At 37.6% G+C, this 20,411-nt stretch overlaps 3 protein-coding genes across 3 annotated transcripts; 2 read left to right on the top strand and 1 right to left on the bottom strand.

Moving 5' to 3' along the window:
* Nucleotides 1-1,286: 1,286 nt before the first annotated feature.
* On the top strand, nucleotides 1,287-4,268 carry LOC125230578. Its single transcript, XM_048135775.1, has 2 exons — nucleotides 1,287-2,450; nucleotides 2,753-4,268. The coding sequence occupies exons 1-2, from the start codon at nucleotides 1,380-1,382 to the stop codon at nucleotides 2,939-2,941; spliced, it is 1,260 nt and encodes a 419-aa protein (XP_047991732.1). The 5' UTR covers nucleotides 1,287-1,379; the 3' UTR covers nucleotides 2,942-4,268.
* Nucleotides 4,269-12,120: 7,852 nt separating this feature from the next.
* Nucleotides 12,121-14,323, top strand: LOC125230462 (protein ALP1-like). Its single transcript, XM_048135605.1, has 2 exons — nucleotides 12,121-12,654; nucleotides 13,509-14,323. The coding sequence occupies exons 1-2, from the start codon at nucleotides 12,121-12,123 to the stop codon at nucleotides 14,271-14,273; spliced, it is 1,299 nt and encodes a 432-aa protein (XP_047991562.1). The 3' UTR covers nucleotides 14,274-14,323.
* Nucleotides 12,651-14,688, bottom strand: LOC125230463. The gene is made up of 2 exons (XM_048135606.1): nucleotides 14,329-14,688; nucleotides 12,651-13,446 (listed from the first exon to the last, which is right to left on the bottom strand). The coding sequence occupies exons 1-2, from the start codon at nucleotides 14,662-14,664 to the stop codon at nucleotides 12,757-12,759; spliced, it is 1,026 nt and encodes a 341-aa protein (XP_047991563.1). The 5' UTR covers nucleotides 14,665-14,688; the 3' UTR covers nucleotides 12,651-12,756.
* Nucleotides 14,689-20,411: the final 5,723 nt, after the last annotated feature.

Below are 20,411 nucleotides of genomic sequence, written 5' to 3' on the forward strand. Positions count from 1 at the left end.
TTTATCAAAATATAATATTGCTTCAAAATGTGCATTCAGGAAGAAAGATTTATCATGTTATGTATGACCACTTTTTATCGTGGACAGTCCTTATTAGTTCAGTATTTAGATTTTGCCCACGTAATGTCGTATGAATTTGTATGCAATGTAAAATGAATACAACATTAAATGCCTTTTTACTCACCATTCTAATTATCTACTAAGTTCTACATGATGTACGGTATGTGACTCACCTGCTTTTGCCAACTCTGCCATCTCCCATCCTTGCAAGAGTTTTTGCACCTCTTCATCCATTTCCTAAAATGGAAACTACCAAACGAATGGATAATACGTAGTGAGTACGTTTAACGATAAATAATATAACCTATTGCGATCCGCGTCCACGCGTAATCTCTCATGACACGTAAATGGCCGCCGACCACGCCGCAAAACATTGCGTTTCGTTACACAAGCAAAACATTTATTTATGCGGACAATATTTTTGTTATAACAATTATTTTTCGGTGTATATTACGAGAATATCATTGTTATTTTTTACAAGAGGCGCAAAGTAAAATCAACTATACTGCTATAGCATTCACTAAGATATACAATGGTACTTAAACATGGCGTTTCGTTACAAAAACGAAACACATATTTATACTAACTAAATACTTTTTCAACAGAACTATTTGTTCACCAGTATACATTACGAGAATATTATTGTCATTATTTACAAGAGCTGCAAAGTAATACCAACTTATAAAACAGTCATATCAACTATACTGCGATGGCATTCGCTACGATACAAATAATAGAGTTGACAGCGATGCGTACATATTTATACAAACTTAATATTTTTAAATATAACTCTTCGTTGAGTTTACATTACAAGAATATTCTTTTTATTTCTTTACGAGAACTACAAAGTAATGGCAACGTATAAAAAAGTTACAGGAAGTATACTGTGATAGTAACCGCTAAGATTAAGATTGTAAAGATAATTTTTATTTTTTTGGCATTACAAGAAGCTTCTTGTTAATAGAATTATCGTAACCTTTATTCTATTAGTTGTAAATAAAACTAGAGTTCTCGTATATGTAATTCAAACAGAACTGTTTAGTGCATATTAATGTTTGCTTAGTTCTATTGAATTCAAAATATAGTAAACGTAACAATACAGTTGTTTTTATTACGAGATTGTAGTATCAGTTACGATAAATCTATTTTACTAAACGTTCTGGTAGTATTGTTAAAATATTTTTTTCCGTGTTGCCAATGCTCCTAAAATAATGATGCCACCCATACCTGGAGATACACCTCCTACTCAAGCACCGGCAAATGATCCAGAAAAAAACAAAACCGAAGAATCAATAATTGAAAACAGACCCAAGACACCTATGGCAACGCGCCTATTGAAAACGAATTCTGAACCCCCAATGCCAATTAAACACAATTTACCGTGTACAGTATTCCCACATAAGGGAAGTTACATCAGAAAACCAACATTTGTGATTAAAGAGAAAACTCGTTCACAGACGACAGCCGAACTAGAAACCCAAACCGAAAATTATTTTAAAACCGAAGAAGAGATTCATATACTAGACATAGTAAAAGACAGTGGTTTGTCGAGTGAAGAACTACAAAATCGCCTTGCCGATAACATGCAGGAGAAAGAAAAAAATAGCGATGATAAATCTATTACAACGATAGATTTAGAAGATGACTCTGAAGATGCAAATGATTTATATGCTAAAGTAATGAAACATAGCACTAACAACAAGTTAGTGTTGAATAAAATTGCTAAGATATTTCAGAAAAGCAAGCCCTCGTTACCTTCCTTCGACCCAAACCCACCTTCCACGTCCCCTACTGCAGAGCCCTGTAGAGCCCTGGTAGAGCGCCCTACAGCGAGTCCCATCTCTGCAGCTGGTGAGCTGGCAGATACATTAAAACCCACAATTGACGATTTACAAAAAGGTTTAGTATTCTCAGTGATGTTACAGCAGATGGGTTTTCGCCTTGTTCGAACAGAACCGCAGACCCAAGCAACTCAAACAGAAGAAAATAGAGGCAACATTAGAAAGCGACGGCGGGTGTTTGCGAAAGATGATAATCAATCAGTCAATGAATTGATGGGTCATTTTGAGCAGAATATCCAGCGCACGCCTGTGGCTCCTGTCCGACCGTCTCATGAGTTGTCAGCGTTGGCGCCTGAAGTGCAAGATGTGGCAGTGTTCCAGGCACACAACTCGCCGCGGCAGCAGCAGCCGCAACAGACTCCGCCGCACTACGTGTCCGAGCACGAGAGGCCGTCGCAGTACTACCCGCACATGTCTGCCTTGATGTCGCCGCAGGAGCAGCAGCGTGCACAGAATACAGCGCCGAGAAGTTCTCATTTGAGTTCAACAGCGGCACATAATCCCTTTGAGCAGAATCAAAACAACAATACATTCAGTACATCACAATCTGTAAGTATACTTTTCGAAACGTACATCTACAGTTTAAAGCGCACTTCTTAATTAGAGAGCTCTGTAGTATTATGTCCCTGAACGCCTGATGACTGTATTTAATATTATAAATAACAATCATAAAGTTACCTGTCTTCTATGTTACTTTTTCACGCTTAAACCACTAAATAATTGTAGCTGAAATGTGGTATAATGAGAGTTTGAGGTTCAGGTAAGGACATTTTACTAGTCAAGAAGGCTCTAAACTTTGAAATACCGCCTGAAATATATTTATTTACTGAAATTTTTTTCTTTGTTCACAGCCAGTCCAAATGCAGAACCAAGTCCAGCGGTACCCCAGTCAAAGACGGCAGAGCGTGCACGGGCCGCCGCACCTGTCCCGCGTGATGTCCACCCAAGAGGCCAACATGCACGGTTCACAGGCGCAGCAACCGAGCTGGGGCTACCCGCCTTATTACGAGCAGAATGTCTACTCTCAGAGACACCAGTAACTTTGTTCACAGCCACAAATGGGGTACCCCCATGCCCTAAAGACGGCGGAGCGCGCACTGACTGACGCACCTCTTACTTGATGTCCACCGTTATTGAGAAGGCCGAAGGCTGTGATCCACATAGGGCCAGTAAGTAGTCAAACACAGACTAATAGTAAGTGTTTATTGTCTCGTAAGGCCGAATTCCTGAATCTTCCAGGCTTCGTACTGTTGAATGTAAGAAAAAGGCCACGCCACGAGGCCAACATGCACAGCTCACAGACCCAGCAACTGAGTTGAGGCTACCCGCCTTATTACGAGTACGAACATAATGTCTGGCCTAAGAGACACCAGTTAACTTTCTTCACAGCCAGTCCAAATGAAGAATCAGACCCTGCAACCAGGCCCACCGAATAACTATAGTCAGAGAGACTTCATGGTCGATTCGGCCTTATGGTTCATTACGATGTTAACTGATTTCCGCAACATGTTATGTTGTAGGTATTATTTTAAGTGGGAAAGTAACTTATAAGTACTTACATGTTATAACAGTATTGCTACCGAAATATATATTTTTTATTTATTACGGACTGATCGGCGATTGACCCTAGTCACACCTGATGGGAAGTGAAGACAGAGTCTAAGATGGAGTTCACCGATTCAGTAATAGCCTATTCACTCTATTTACTATTCAATTATTATAATTAAACCAATTCTACCAAATAAAATCGCTAATTTGTCGCTTTGTAATTTAAGAATACTTTGCTCATATTTTGTCGTGATCGTGACTCGTGAGGCAATAGTTACATATAAATAAATAGTAGGTAAAGAAGGCACATATTAAGTGAAGATATTATTATGTCTGTTAAATCTTGTTGGCAAACAAATATCCTTGTGAAAAATTACATGATAAAAATTAGACCTAATTTTGAACTTTGCGTCAGCAGTTTAATGAAAAAATTGTACATACATATAATTAAGATAATTATAATATTCCCCAATAAGGGGGTTGGCAGAGCACATGAAACTGCTCAATCTTCAGTGCCACTCTTAGCAATTAAGGGGTTAAAATAAAATGAATTTGTGGTATTGCAGTGACAGGTTCCTTTCCTAGCCCATCGCCCACACCACTTCTACGATACCCGGGTGCTTTTAAAAAAAATCCTGAATATTGAATGTCACCAGATCTGGACATGTTTGGGATAATTCTTCTGAGAACCATGAGCCAATTCGATCTCGACGATAAAAAAAAATGTGTTTTAATTTTTTTTCCTTTACGTCACGATTTTAGTATTGTACTTACTGCGAGCGTGACGTATTGGAAACTCGAATTTTGTATGGAAAATTTGGGACACACACGTCCAGATCTGGTGAAGTTCAATATTCGGGTTTTTTTTTTTGAAAAACACCCACCCACGGTAGGAAAGGGGGTGGCGAAATTGTTAACCCGGGGAAATAATTAATAAAAATAAAATAATTACAATACTGTAATTCACTGTAATATGCTTTAAATAATGTACAATTTTCAATGTTGTGATGTAATACGGACATATTTTCAGAATTGACGGAAAATTCAATTTTCTGGTCACCTGTTCATAAATGAATATATTTGTTAGAATTAAGTACAGCTGCTAGATAGCTAATAAATGTTTATCTTCTTGTGTATTTTTCTCATTTAAGGTAACTTGAGGTAAATGCGTCTTTTAAAGATATCTCCTAAACAGAACTTTAAACTTCAATGTAGAGCTTTATTTACCTGTTGTTTTGCGTTTAGAATATATCTTTAAAAAGACGCATTTGCTCCATGTAACTCCTTTGCATCCAGTAGATCGAGGATATGGTGCAGGTGTATTCTACGGCAACGTGTTACCAAGACGTCGATTGAAACATGAGTGATTGTTTTGAAGTAAGCACTCACACCGCATCGTTTTCTGATATTGGTGATCATATCGTTTTCTGATATTGGTGCTGATTTATAACAATTACCTATAACAATATAATTGTTCGTATATACATCAATTTCAAGAGGAAAGGCCTGTGTGCTACCGGGTTGTTAAAACTGAAATAAAGTTTCTAAAGAACAAAACAATACCTGTCTATACGATGTTATATACTTATGTCTTTCCTAAAAGTAACCACGCGCTGGTCTCCAAACAGACGGCGGACTTTTAGTGCATCCCCGCTCTTCTCATGGAGAGAAAATCCAGCGTAGCTTGATCTCTGATTACGTCTTGATTTTACTTATATCGTGTTTCAATTTATACTGGTTTTTAAAGGATATATGTATGAGAGTAACAGTCTAGGATTATTGAGGGTGCCGCTGCATGAATGGATCGGATTACAGAGATGGAAATGTAATGGACGAACTAAACAAGGGACAGGTATTTATTTCATTTCATGGACGCTCCTGTGTGAATGTATGGAATGGAATATGGAATGAAAATATTCAATACGAGGCGATGTGTCCTTTGCATATTTTTACGAAGAGTAATTGAATTCTAATGAATAGGTGGTTTTGTTTTTGGTAGTTTGAATAAAATGTGTTCATACGTAATTACGTAAGTAATACATATATCGAACATTAGGGGATTAGTGAAGAAAATGATGAACTATACATTTTATGAAGTCATCCTACCCCTAAAATTACGATGTACGAAGGTAAGTGCTATAGAAATGGAAGTACTTATAAGATTTGTCTTATTTAATTAATACAAAACATTAAACAAGGACACAAAGTACCCGACCAAAAAGTCCCTAAAAACACCTTCAGTTTTCGGCTGAACCAAAGTATAGACTATATCCGCATTTTCTTAAATAGGTACTTACATAGAACATCTTTGCTCAATCACACAAATAAATGACCTATGAAATATGAATTAGGACTATAGATTTTTCAGGCATGGTTAAAAACGGTCGTCAATTCATTTCAAAACCCCTTGTTGCCCGGAGCAGTAATTTGCTCGGCCCCTGCGCTGGTAGCCAAATGCAGAAACGCTCATGATAATATCGCTTTCGTAGCTTAACTATCTCTATCTCTACCGCTCTTCCCTATTGGCGCGAAAGAGCGAGACTGCATTTCGATCGGCGTCTGGAATCAACGATTGCCATTTGTCTAAGCCGGCTGGTGGAGAATCGTAGACCATTGCAGGACTCGCACCCCTTTTCCGATGAACTGACCTATATCCAATTAACCTATGATATTACATAATAAAAGGAGAAATGAAAAGTGCACTGTTTCTGCGTGGTGAAGCTTTAACCTTCTAAAATATTGTATAATTGTTCTTAAAAAGTTAAGTTACTATAATCTATAAATATTGGGGACACCTTACACAGATCAACTTAGCCCCAAACTAAGCAAAGCTTGTACTATGGGTGCTAAGCGACGATATACATACTTAAATAGATAAATACATACTTCTATGTATATAATAGAAAACATCCATGACTCAGGAACAAATATCTGTGCTCATCACACAAATAAATGCCCTTTACCGGGATTCGAACCCAGGACCGCGGCTTGGCAGGCAGGAGCCAGACCGGTCGTCAATTGTGATTGACTGTCAGTTTTTTTAAAACGTTCAATATTTGAAAGGAAACAAATGACTGATCGATGACTGCCAATCGCAAATATGATTCATTCTTCTGGGTGGCTAGCCGAATGGCACAATCGCTCACGAAACGCTCACGAAACGAAGCGCTAGTAGATATCTATCTCTATCGCGCTTGCGTATTGGCGCGACAGAGCCAGCGGCGTATCGCTTTCGTTTGGCGTCGGAGAAATGCCATTCGGCTACGGGGCCTGAACAGATCGTTCTAAATTTGAATGTAACGATTTCGTAAAATTAAAATGTAGGTACTAGCAGGTACAGTGAGCTGCAAAACTGCATGGAGAAATTAAGAATAAATTCATGGATAAATTCGCCATGCACTTTTGCAGCTGATAGTACATCAGGCCCCGTAGCCGAATGGCATTTCTCCGACGTCAAACGAAAGCGATACGCCGCTGGCTCTGTCGCGCCAATACGCAAGCGCGATAGAGATAGATATCTACTAGCGCTTCGTTTCGTGAGCGTTTCGTGAGCGATTGTGCCATTCGGCTAGCCACCCAGATTTCCTAATATAGGCGTTTTACCTAACGCTCCTAAGCATATTATACAGGGACATTATAATACGAATGTAGATACCTACCTAAAGTGATTTAATATCACATGACATCTCCTTTCTCTCAATGTTTTAGGTACTATAGGCTAGTTTTCCTACTAGTCAAATCAGCATCTTTTTAAGAACTGTCAAAACGATTTGCTAATATGGAATTATTATGAAATACTCAGGAGTCAGGAGTGACGTAACGGTCAATTCATTTACTTTATATCTTTGATATCTTTCTCTTTGACTTATTAAATAGAAATTATGTTTAAACATAATTACGGTCCGCATTTTTCTTCTAATTATGTGGTGCTTTATTTCGTGCACTGCATAAAATATTTTATGTATGTATGTATGTATAAGCTTTATTGTACATAAAGGAAACAAAAGAGACACAGTTACAGAGTCAGTAATATACAATGTAGGCGGACTTATCCCTTAATGGGATCTCTTCCAGTCAACCTTTGAGGAAATGAGTAGAAGCGAATTAACGATGAGTGACGATTTTATTTTAAGTATCTATAGAAAACTAGCCTATTAAAGGTTAGATTTATAAAATCTGCATGTCGTGAATGGCACGCCAAATATTTACAGGATTACAATAGTTCGTGACTTTACAAGCGTCCCAGATCTTATCAAATGGCTAGTTTACGCTGCAAGCTGCAATCTGTTTATTTCATTCCGTATTGTTGTTTGCATTAATTATTTTCCTAGGTTGCATCAAAAGCAACGTCAAAGGACAAATAATATTGGACGACTAAGGACTGGAAAGCATTCCTAAAATCGGGTAGAATTTCGTTTCGGTATTGTTTTATTGGTTTTATCAAGGACGATGTAATTAATAGGCTTAAATTTAGGCGGCTGTTTCTCAGCCTGGAAGTGGCCAAAATCATATTTTCCCCAAATATGTTTGCGTGTTTTTATTTTTTATAAGAACAAGTGACATGCTTCTTTATTTCAATATCATGATATCACGTCAATACACATTTTGAAAAAAAAAAAATTGTAGGCATCATCAGTGTAGTTATGATAGTATTTAATAGGTGGCGCTAAAAATCGAGGTACGATTCTTACGCCGTGGCTTGCGTGGGCGACGGTCGCGCGACGGCGATGCGACGCATACGAAATCAAACCTTATCGATATGGAACTATCATAACTACACTGATGATGCCTAAAAATTTATTTTTTTCAAAATGTGTATAGACGTGTTATCACAATATTAAAATAAGTACGCAATTGTGCATGTCTACTACATTGAGGTTCATTGCTCCGCACGTGGCCACGCGAAGGTGGTCACCACTGGATGGGCCGCGAATGCACGGCCGTCGGCATGTGCGAGTACTTGTAGAACGGCGAAATAATCACGGTGTGAGCCGGCGAAAAAGTCTCATGCTCAACAATTTTTAGCTAATATTACAATAGTATTAATCAGTACTCTGTTTTCAATTCCTTCTGCTTGTAATATAAGTTGTAAACTGTTTTAATATTACATTTTTGGCAGACGCAACACTCTTGGCAGTCGCACCTAGTGTCGATTAGTGGTACTAATAATTTACGCTATTATTGATTATTGATTGACGCTAGATGTCACTACAAATAACTTGCGTTTACTGATGTATGGAGTTACAACTCTTCCCTTACTTATTCCTCTATGCTACAAGCAAACAGTGCAAACACTCATCTAAGTCCATATTTGTGACGTTATCTGGGAAAAGGGACCTTATTGTCGATGGCGCTTACGTCTTATTTGTACACGAGCATCGCTCATAACGCCGTAAGCGCCATCGACAATAAGGTCCCTTTACTCAGATAATGTCACATTTAATTCCAGTAAACACGAACACTTCATTGTGCAACCTGTTGAAAGCCGTCTGCCTTGTTCCACGGGAAAAACGCTGTAAGGGCCACTTGCACCAACAAAAATGGAGAGCTAACCCGAGAGTTAAGCCACCATTTAATATGGAATTTGACAGTTCACAGCCCACTAACCCTGAGTTAAGTGGTTGGTGCAAAGTGGGCCTAAGCGACATTCGAAGACATCCAACATTTTAAAGGTATGGTTAGCAATGCACGGTCGAGAAGTTTCCAAAGTTGCAGAACATTCCTCATGAGAATTTTCGGTAACTTCTGAGAATGTTCTCGAGAACGAGAATTTATCAGAATACTTAGTAACTTCGTAGTTTATATACCATAATTTCGTCGAACTTAGCAAGTCAAGACGTAGTCCCGTGGTAGTGCGCTGGCTTCGTATGCCGATGTTCTCAGGTTCGATCCTGACATCTTTTTTTTTGTTTTTTTTTTGTATATACATATATTGGCATGACCAAAAACAGGCATCAAGAAATAATAGTTCGGTACCAAATTTAAAAAAGTCAGGACTAAAACTGTGAAGTCTGAAAGTTGAAATGTTCCCTGAAGTATAGTGAGAATTTAAGCAACTTATAGTGAGAATTTAGGTAACTTATCACTTATCAACAAAATAGCTAACTGTAATAGACAATATTATACCTATAATAACATATAGCTTTATATTATGCCCATTTAAACATTATTTCAAGTATATTTTCTTGTTTAAATAATAAATTGCATGTTGCGGGAATATCCTGCGAACATTCTCAAGAATTGCAATTTCTACATTACTAGGTATGGTGCAAAAGCGCTGGTGGCCTAGCGGTGAGAACGTGCGATTTTAACCCTTTATAGGGTACTTGGTATATAAAAATCATCCTGTAAGATTATCTGTTTTAGGGTTCCGTATCAAAATGGTACTAAAAGGAACCCTTATGGCGTGGCGCGACTCTGTCCGTCTGTCTGTCTGTCACATTCCTAAATATCTCGAGAACTACTTATGTTATCGACTTGAAATTTGGCATTGAACATTTGTAACCTCTACACATAGAAAGTACTAAGTTTTTTTTTTCTTGCACAGGATGGCGATGAGATTTTTTGAGTCTTGCCTGTTATAGGATTAATCCGGAGGGCGCGGGTTCGAACCCTGGCCTGGCTCGTTTTCGGAACTTGTGCCAAATGTCGTTTGATATTTTGCCAGTCACTTTTCAGTGAAGGAAAACTTCGTGAGGAAACAGGACTAATCCCAATAAGGCCTAATTACCATTAGGCTCCCATGAGCCGGCCGTGGCTAACGCCTGGATAACGCCAGGAGGATGATTCTAGTGCAATCTGGGGGGTTACCATGACGTGCTAAAGCCGTTCAGTTTAAGTTGAGAGAGAGGGACGGAGCTATGTAACTGCTATAGCTGTGTCCCTTTCTCTCAACCTAAACTGAACGTCTTTAGTACGTCATGGTAACCCCCCAGATGTAAGTTTTCTTGAGGGCCTACCGCAAATCACGTTTGACGTGCTGCCTCTCTGTCGCACTTGTATATTTTTAAGTGTGACAGGCAGACAACTCGTTAAACGTGGATCGCAGTAGGCACTTACGACTTTCATGATTGGCGGAGTAAATTTTGCAGACGCCGCATCCATGTTTGAAAGCTCTTCAAAGTTGTTGGCGTAAGTAGCTAAGTGTGTGTGATGGTCGGTCGTTTCTCATTTGTCTTCGTAAACCTGAATTAACTAATAATGGTTTGTCATTATCTGTCATGTTGACTTATGTATTTTTGAGAAAGGGACAAAACACTTCTTATCTAATCGGTTCAGTAACTTTTTTAAGAATAAGGTAACCCAAATGAGATTCGGTTTTTGGCATATGTCACACATATGCGGCAGTTATATGTTACAAACAATCGAAGTGGCTTATTATTGCCAATTAGGTATTGTGATGGAACTATTTTATAAGAAAATGCAGTAAGCTTCTTAGAGGCTCTTCAACTGATACTGCTGTCTAACTTTGTTACGTTGTAAAGTTTTCGCTGAGTATAAGTACTCTCTCGATGTTCGATAGCAGTAATCTGTTCAACAGAGCCTCTTGTGTTCAGAATTGGCTGGTTTCCTGCTAGTCAAATCAGTGTGCGTAATAGCCGAATGCACAAACGCTCACGAAACGCTCACGATAATATCGCTATCGCTCTTGCGTGTTGGCGCGACAGAGCCAGACTACATTTCTGCGGCGTTTCGGTGGCGTTTCGCGTCGCAGTAATGCCATTCGGCTACGGGGTCTGATTCTTTTTAAGAACTGTCAAATTTATGAATTTATTATGCACACTATTGGCGCTTTGTAAATAATTTTTAATTATTCAAAACTACTTATTTTCATTCATAAAATATTGTATTGTGTAGTTACTAAATAGTCATAAGTTTAGCATTTCAATATGTGCAATTATTTACTTTTATGTTTAACATAGTAATTGTTATACCTGTACTTAATTGTGTCTTCTGTTGTATGTTTTATTAAATATTGTATGTTTGAGCTGATGGCCAAGTTGCCAATGCTCCCAATATATTAAAAAAAAATTAAGAACTGTCAAACAGCTGTCAATGTCAACTCATTTGGCCGCTGTACACACATGGCCAACAGTTCCACCAACCCCCTTGGCCATGTGTGTAGAGGGCTACTTGGCCGTAAGTTTGCAGTTGGCGCTTGCGCTTGCCGGCCAACCGATTGGTGTCGGTTTTTTGTCCACACATCAAAGGATCTTGGCGCCAATGGCCAACTGCGTTTACACGTTGGCGCTTCATTCAGTTGGTCGTCAGCCGTCAGAGAGGACGGTAGTGAAATATTTACGAAAATAATAAGTTTGTCTATGTCAATAATAGTGTAGATTTTAGGAAATAAAATAACCTTGCAAATGTTTAATGTATTTCCTAAAAAAGATAAATGTTCTTATCAGAATATTCAAAAAATTGTTAATATTTCAAATAATTTAATTTTACTACGGGGTTATTATTTTTTAATCAAATTTTTCTGACAACATCTATGACCTAGAATTTCCTAGACTTTTCCATTCCACGTCCATCTTCCATGAAGAGCCAATGCCAAGTGATTGGTTCGCCAATGTGTAAACAGCGGCTCTAAAGCTAGGTTTAGACGAAGCCAGTAACGCTAGCGCCAGTCCTCAGACAAGCCAGCGCTGGCCTGGCCCGTGTTGTTTAGATGAGGCCAGTGAGTTCATTTTATTACTGGTGGCTTTCTTGTGGTGAGCACACGTCTGTTTTTTGTAAAATGAATTCGGGACTGCGGCGGCGCTTGAAAAAACAATGTATAAAAAATATCTCCGCACTATTAAGAGAGGAGTTGATCACTTTATTAGAAGAAGAAGTCGGAAAAGGAAAAAGGATTTGGACGAGAAAATGGCTACGCGACAGATCCGTAACTGGAGCTTCTGCTTTATTGCTACAACAACTAAGATTAGAAGATCCTTCTGAGTACAGAATGGCATTGCGAGTTACAACTGAAAACTTTGACGAGTTGCTTTCACTTGTACACAGCAAGATTCAGCGTAATGATACTCTGATGAGAGATGCATTACCAGCAAAAATAAAGCTAGAAGTAACGTTGTCATTCTTAGCTACTGGAATGAGTTACAGAAGCCTGAGTCATTTTTACCGTGTCTCCAAACCGTCTATATCAGTATTTATACCAGAAGTTTGTCGAGCAATTTATGAAGCATTAAAACAGTTTATTAAGGTAAGTGTTTATTTCTAATTAAATCTAATAAGTACACAGCTGTATTAAATCAGATAGGTTGGTAAGGTACACAACTGTATTTAAATCAAAAAACTAATCATTTTACGCATTATTGAAAGCAAATTGTATCAAATCTTGTTCATTTTCGTCCTGACTATCATTACTATATGGAGTCACTGGGGAAAAAATAGTTGTATTATCGCTGTACTGGAAACTCGTGGAAGAAGAACTTGTATCTGTTGGACTTTGCGCTGGAGGAAGACAGGTTTGAGATACTGGAAAGCTTGTAAAAACTTGTCTAGGATTCCAATGAGTAGATGACATATTTTGAGATTGTAGATTACCATAGGAATGTGCATTCTTGGCTTGTAAATCTGTAAGCCTGCATTGAGTTAATATACTCTGTATCTTTTCTTTAGCGATGACTGCCTGTACTTCTGATAATGTTTTCATTTGTGCCGAGACACTTTTCCCAAATAGATCAAGATCTGTTTCTTCGCTGCATATGGATGTGTTTGCGTTATCGTCGTTAATATTTCTCAGATCTTTTATCATGTCAGATAGTTGTGATAATTTGCTACGCTTAGCTTTCTTTATGGGTGGAGTGAATTGTGGTGTCTCTTGTTGTGTCTCTTGTAGTGTATCTTGTCGTGTCTCTTGTTGTGTCTCTTGTCTTGGCTCTTGTTGTGTCTCTTGTCGTGTCTCATGCTGTCTCTGTTGTTGTGTCTCTTCAGTCTCTTGAGAGTCATTTTCTACCCCATTTTCATTGTCAGTTGACACTTCTGTGTTATTCTGTAATTAAACAAAAGGTAATTAAACAAAAGAAAAATTAATTTAACATTTTTTTGTTACAGGTACCCAATGCAGAAGAATGGAAAAATATTGAAACTGGGTTTAAAACGAGATGGAACTTTCCCTTGTGTTACGGTTCTATAGACGGAAAACATGTACCAATCAAAGCTCCTCCTTCAAGTGGAAGTTTATACTTCAATTATAAAAAAACAAGCAGCATCGTACTGTTAGCTGTTGCTGATCACGATTACTGTTTTTCATACATAGATGTCGGCGCATGTGGTAGCGCATCTGATGGAGGGGTTTTTAAAAATAGTTCAATCTACCGAAAGTTGGAAAATAACTTATTACCTAACAATGGTGTGATTGTCGGAGACGCGGCCTTTCCGCTAAAGACATATTTAATGAAGCCGTATCCAGGTGTTAATCTCAGCACAGAAGAAAAAGTTTTTAACTACCGGTTATCTCGAGCCAGACGCATAATCGAAAATGCGTTTGGAATCTTAGTTAGTAGATTCCGGGTATTAGAAAAACCGATACAAACTAATTTGGAAGCAGTAGATGCCATCGTTTGTGCATGTTGTGCCCTTCATAATTGGCTACGAAAGACAACAACTTCGTACATTACTGCAACTTGTGTAGATGTAGAAGATGAAGAGGGAAATTTTCTGCCAGGTTCATGGAGGAGCCAAATACATGCCCTACAAAGTATTGCCAATCAAGGTAGCAATCATTCGCCACGAATTGCAAGAGAGAAGAGAGAACTTTATAAAAATATGTTCATGAACGAAGGAAGTGTTCCTTGGCAACTAAGGAGTATACATTAATAACATTACTTTTAATATACTTTTAAAATAAACATGATATATACTTGATACTTACTGTTGTTTTTCTCCTCACTGTAACAGGCTTCACAAATGAATCATATTCTTCAAACCATATTGCCTTTGGCTTATAAACGTTCCCCCCAGCCCCAGATCTTGTAGATTTTTCAATTTTATCGAGTTCCAAATAGTAAGTATTTCGAAGACTCTTAATTTTTGCTTTAATATCATTAATGGTCAGTCCTTTATTCATCCCATCGCGCAAGACTTCTAGTGCCGAAGCACGCATTTGTTTATTTTTGTAAGCATCGCAACGCTTATCCCACAAACACTCATGCTCTCTATATAATTGAACGAATTTTAATGTTTCGTCCTCATTCCATTTATTAGACATCGCGAAAAATCTCTGAAAAAAACAAGCGCGTGTGCAATCTACTGACATGCACCAGCGACTGGCGCGACGTGTCTACACGCGTCCTAGCACTGGCGCGGGGATTGCGGGGCATGCGGGCGGGGGTCACTGGCTTGAAAAATAGGCCGGCGCTCTATTTCCGCCAGTGCTGGCAGCCAGCGCTGGCCTGGCTTCAAAAACTGTTTATACGAGGCCAATAACACGCCAGTGCTGGCTGCCAGTGAGACTGGCAGCCAGCACTGGCGTCGTCTAAACCTAGCTTTATCTTGGCCAAGGGGTTTCACAAAGGGCTGGTGGAACCGTTGGCCATATGTGTACAGCGGCCAAAAGGATCTTGGCGCCAATGGCCAACTGCGTTTACACGTTGGCGCTTCATTCAGTTGGTCGTCAGCCGTCAGAGAGGACAGTAGTGATATATTTACGAAAATAATAAGTTTATCTATGCCAATAATAGTGTAGATTTTAGGAAATAAAATAACCTTGCAAATGTTTAATGTATTTCCTAAAAAAGATAAATGTTCTTAACAGAATATTCAAAAAATTTTTAATATTGCAAATAATTTAATTTTACTACGGGGTTATTATTTTTTAATATTTTTTTTCTGACAACGTCTATGACCAAGAATTTCCTAGATTTTTTCATTACACGTCCATCTTTCATGAAGAGCCAATGCCAAGTGATTGGTTCGCCAATGTGTAAACAGCGGCTCTTATCTTGGCCAAGGGGTTTCACAAAGGGCTGGTGGAACCGTTGGCCATGTGTGTACAGGGGCCATAATATACTTAGAAATAACGTTTAAAAATAGCTAAAATACTGTCCACATTTTTCTTCTAATTATTTGGTGCTTTATTTCGTGCACGGTATAAAATATTTTATTTTAAGTATTTATAGGAAAGTACCATATTGTAACTACATTGTATAAAACACCCGTGAGACTCAAACATTTTAAATTATTTTAAATGAGATTTTGGAGAAACTGTGTTACTTGTTGCTTTGCGTACAGAAGTACATATAAAAAAGTTGTCTGGCAACTAGCCAAGTCAGCTCGACAATCAACCAGGTCCCGCGGTATACATACGTATAGTCATACATACACCGGTAAGTTTATATGCAAATTAGTTTCGCTACCTGGATGGAATAGTTGAAAAAAAAGGCTATTTGAAAAGGATTTATTTTGCTAAATATATCCACCATACATATTATGTGATCTAGATGCTTACGACCGACGAAGTCGTCACTTCAGACTTTCTTTAATAATAAATATTTTGACTAAGGTCAAATGCCGTAAGGGACAAGAAAATTCAAGACTCAACGGGCGTAATGAACAAAAAAGGTCTAGTCCTTTACGCTCTTTAGGTCTTAAGCTATCTTATCCCTTACACCGTTTGAATGTAATTTACAGGAAACATCCATTTATTTACGGCACAATTATTTTCTACTATCTTTTGCCCTCGGCTTCGCTCGCGTTGAATTCGAATATTGCGGAATGTTCCATACAAACTTCTACCCCCTATTTTACGGAAGTTGGGGGTCTGAAAGAGACAAAAAGTAGCCTATGTCACTCTCCATCCCTTCAAGTATCTCCACTTAAAAAATCACGTCAATTCGTCGCTCAGTTTTGCCGTGAAAGACGTACAAACAAACAGATACACACTTTCCTATTTATAATAGGTACCAATGGATGTTCTCACTTTGCAGAGTCTGCAGTCTTTCATTCATCTTATGCTCTCCCGTTAGTCAAAGAGACTCCGTATTCTATGACGCAAATAATTTTATTTTAAAGCGAAAGTTCACTTTAATTATTTGAAGTTGTATTTATAAATGTATTAAAACTAACTTCAAATAAATAATGATATTATTTGAAGAAAAAGAAAAAAGATAGTCTTAGTGATTATTTGATACCTCTTGCTCTATCACCTTAGTAGTGAAGTGTCTGATATAAATTTATTAATGCTTTTTCCATTCACCAAAAACAAAAAATAATAAACACACTTAAAAAAAAATTCGCATGTATTGAAAACTAGTGTGGCCATTCAAAATGTGATACGTGTAAAATAATCCCTACAAAAATGTATGAACTGGACTGGAGTGACGACCTATTAGCATGAGGAACATGTACTGATAATCGAGTTTAACTGACATGACTTTCGGTAGACTGACCCGGGCTAGGGTTCCAATACTTCAATTTAGGTATACATATGTAGTTTTAACTCACGAAAAGGAATTGATTCCAAGGTCCTATAGAGATTTTAATTAATAACTCGTTCATCACAATCCAAGCGACGCTATCGATCCGTCCGCGTAAATCCAAGATGGCGCATGCCGTCTACATAGTGATGGGATGGGGCATGCTCGAGTAATAGAATTGTGCCTTGATTGTGTACAGTAGAAAGCATCAAGTGATTGGTTTATTAAATTTATTGATTTAATACCAACTCTTGCGGGCTTACCGATCAGCCTCAACACTCATAGAAAATAACAAGTCAGCGCCTCGGTAAGGACCCGAGGCCTGTGCAGGTCTTTGTGAGTCATCCTTTATTGATGTTACGAACTCTTACGTATGGTAGTTATATTGTTCTTTCCAGTTTGATTCCAGAGGAAGCCTGTGAGGAATAAATAATAAAAACCGTTCAAATCCCGATATTAGGTTTGTAATTTTCGCAAATAGTAAAACGCAAGCTACCCTCCACAACCTCTCTGTAAACCTTATTTTCCAGAGTTCATAATTTATACGTAGAACGTAAAATAAAAATACGTTGAAGCCAGGTAGGTAGTGGAAATTAAATCTTGTAGGGCCAATGTTCGTTGAAAAGCGTTTTGCGCGCATCGTGTACATAATACCAACTTAAGTGACTTCAAGGTGTGTATTCTGTACATGTTTTCTGGGATCTGACATTAGCTGGTTGTTTGTAGTGTGGTATCGGAAAATTTTGCGAATAAACGGTTGTCCGAGCAACCGACGCACGCCCCGGGCATTATGTCTGACGCGCTCACGTTCTGATGCAATTTTAAGGTAAATTTTAAAGTAAATATCAGTTGGGAGTGTTTGCTTCAGTGACATAGGTAAGGACAGTTTTGTAGTACGAGTGATAAAAAGTCGAATGCTGATGAAATAATTAATAATACTACGAAATACCTGGCTGTTATGATACGCGGCCTACGCGTATCTAAAATGGTTAACAACAGAAAATTATGAACACTCATAATATATTTTACTTTGGACATAATTTGATACCAATTTTTTTTATATGAATATATGTGATATTTAGAACAACACTTTAGGGCTATATCAAAACCAGTTAAACATTAAAATAAATGTGAACCATACTCCATGACCTCCGTGTTTTGCTTCAGTAAAAATTCACGATAAACAAGATAAAATCTATCGCTTTTTTAGGGTTCCGTAGCCAAAATGGCAAAAACGGAACCCTTATAGTTTCGTCATGTCCGTCTGTCCGTCTGTCCGTCTGTCCGTCTGTCCGTCTGTCACAGCCGATTTACTCGGAAACTATAAGTACTACAGTGATGAAATTTGATGGGAATATGTGTTGTATGAACCGCTACAAAATTATGACACTAAATAGTAAAAAAAAGAATTGGGGGTGGGGCCCCCCATACATGTAACTGAGGGATGAAAATTTTTTTTTCGATGTACATACCCGTGTGGGGTATCAATGGAAAGGTCTTTTAAAATGATATAAAGTTTTCTAAAAACATTTTTCTTAAAGTGAACGGTTTTTGAGATATCAGCTCTCAAAGTCGTAAAAAGTATGTCCCCCCCCTCTATTTTTATAACTACGGGGTATAAAATTCTAAAAAAAATAGAGGTGATGCATGCTAATTAACTCTTTCAACGATTTTTGGTTTGATCAAAGTATCTCTTATAGTTTTTGAGATAGGTTGATTTAACTGTAATTTTTTTTTTTGCTGCTACGGAACCCTTTGTGCGCGAGCCCGACTCGCGCTTGGCCGGTTTTTTTAAGTCTGTCTTATTATCTTATATGATTAAATACTGTCCAATTAACCAAAATAAAATATTACCATATTTTATTATGACCCAAAAATAGCATAACATATTTTTAAAGTAGGTACACTTACGTACTTGCCTAATCAGGCGAAAACAACACAGTCATGTTAATCTATAGATTGTCTGTGTCATTCTATAATACTCGAAAACAACATTTTCTGACTTTTAAGTATGAGGCATAAAGTTCATTATGTCAGTGATTGTTTTGACATGACACTACATCGCTGACAGCGTTTTCGGTGGCCAAAATAAATAAAAAATTACACACATTTTTAATCGAATACATCATACACTTTTAATACCCAAAATCTATAAATATTGGTTTCTTATATGAAATACTATAGAAGATAATCATTTATCTTACCAAATACGACATGAATTTAATAGAAGCCTATTGGGTTTCATTACACTAATTGGGAACCACCCACGACCCAGAATCAGCAACAAATATTCATGCTCATCACACAAATAAATACTCTTTCCAGGATTTAAAGAATTTTGCCCTTCCCACTAGGTCAGACAAGGTCAGAACAAAAATAGACGTATTTTTACAAATAAAATTTAATAAACAAATACCTTGGAAAATTATATTACGAAAATAGGCTTAATCTTCTTAAAGATTTAAGACAATTATTTGAAAACTTAAGAGAATAACGATCAAAATAGGCTTAACTATTAAACGGTAAAATAGATAAATTTCTAGGAAGTTCTTTCCTTTTTTTTTTCTTTCATTTACTTGCTCTCGTGAGCTACAAAACATGCGACTAAATTGCACAATATTTTAGAAGTCCTGACGACATGCCAACCATAACCAAGGACCAAAGATATAGGATTTAATATCTTCATACTAGCAAAGAGGATCGAATATTATAGAGAGTTACTGACTTATTGTCGAAGTAAAATGTGTAATCACAGTGCATAGACTGCCATCTGTTGACACAGGCTTAAAACTTTTGAACCTCAGTTTTGACAATTTGGCCCATATTCTTAGCTTGATATGTGTTACCATGTCAAATATTAATATTAGCACCATCTAGCTGAGCATACCCCAAAGATGTAATGCCATCTAGGCCACCGTATCCTTTTCTGTATGGTACTGAGGTACGTTTTTTTCTTAGACTTTATCTGTCTATACGGAGTTATATATGTCTTTGATACTAGGAATGCTGCTTGAATTTTTTAGCGCCACCTATTAAATACTATCATAATTACACTCATGATGCCTACTTACAAATTTATTATTTCACAAAATACAAAATACAAAATCATTTATTCAGCAAATAGGCCACGGGGGCACTTTTACATGTCAACATTACAGAGTATTCATTAAAGTTAAACAAATGAAATTAATAGAAATATTAACTAAAAATATTAATCATAAGCAAAGTAGCTATACACTGATATAGAATTAGAGATGTATAAAGTCTCTAAATGTCATATTATTACTAACTATAATCAATACATGTAGATGTAGATGTAGATGTAGTGTAGGGACGCCTGGCCGGATACAGGCGGGCTGTCGATCGCTGGTGCGTTCATTCAGCCCAATTCCCTGGAGTTGGAGCTGCAGGTTACTGTCCCGGCTGCCCTCCCACACTTCTCTCCTCAAATCTTCTTGTTTTCCTGCAGAACAGAAGGACATAATCAATACATAAAGAAAGTGCAAACAGATACAAAGATAAAAGAAATCTATAATACTTC

The sequence above is a fragment of the Leguminivora glycinivorella genome, chromosome 10 (genome assembly GCF_023078275.1).
Source record: "Leguminivora glycinivorella isolate SPB_JAAS2020 chromosome 10, LegGlyc_1.1, whole genome shotgun sequence".
Lineage (NCBI taxonomy): Eukaryota > Metazoa > Arthropoda > Insecta > Lepidoptera > Tortricidae > Leguminivora > Leguminivora glycinivorella.

What these genes read in the sequence shown, in the direction of transcription:
- LOC125230578 (XM_048135775.1), top strand. Translation starts at nt 1,380, where the DNA reads ATGGCAACGCGCCTATTGAAAACGAATTCTGAACCCCCAATGCCAATT. An exon ending in CATTCAGTACATCACAATCT is followed by an intron (nt 2,451 to 2,752) that starts GTAAGTATACTT and finishes CTTTGTTCACAG; the next exon opens with CCAGTCCAAATGCAGAACCA.
- LOC125230462 (XM_048135605.1), top strand. Translation starts at nt 12,121, where the DNA reads ATGAGGCCAGTGAGTTCATTTTATTACTGGTGGCTTTCTTGTGGTGAG. An exon ending in CATTAAAACAGTTTATTAAG is followed by an intron (nt 12,655 to 13,508) that starts GTAAGTGTTTAT and finishes TTTTTGTTACAG; the next exon opens with GTACCCAATGCAGAAGAATG.
- LOC125230463 (XM_048135606.1), bottom strand. Translation starts at nt 14,664, where the DNA reads ATGTCTAATAAATGGAATGAGGACGAAACATTAAAATTCGTTCAATTA. An exon ending in CAGTGAGGAGAAAAACAACA is followed by an intron (nt 13,447 to 14,328) that starts GTAAGTATCAAG and finishes GTTTAATTACAG; the next exon opens with AATAACACAGAAGTGTCAAC.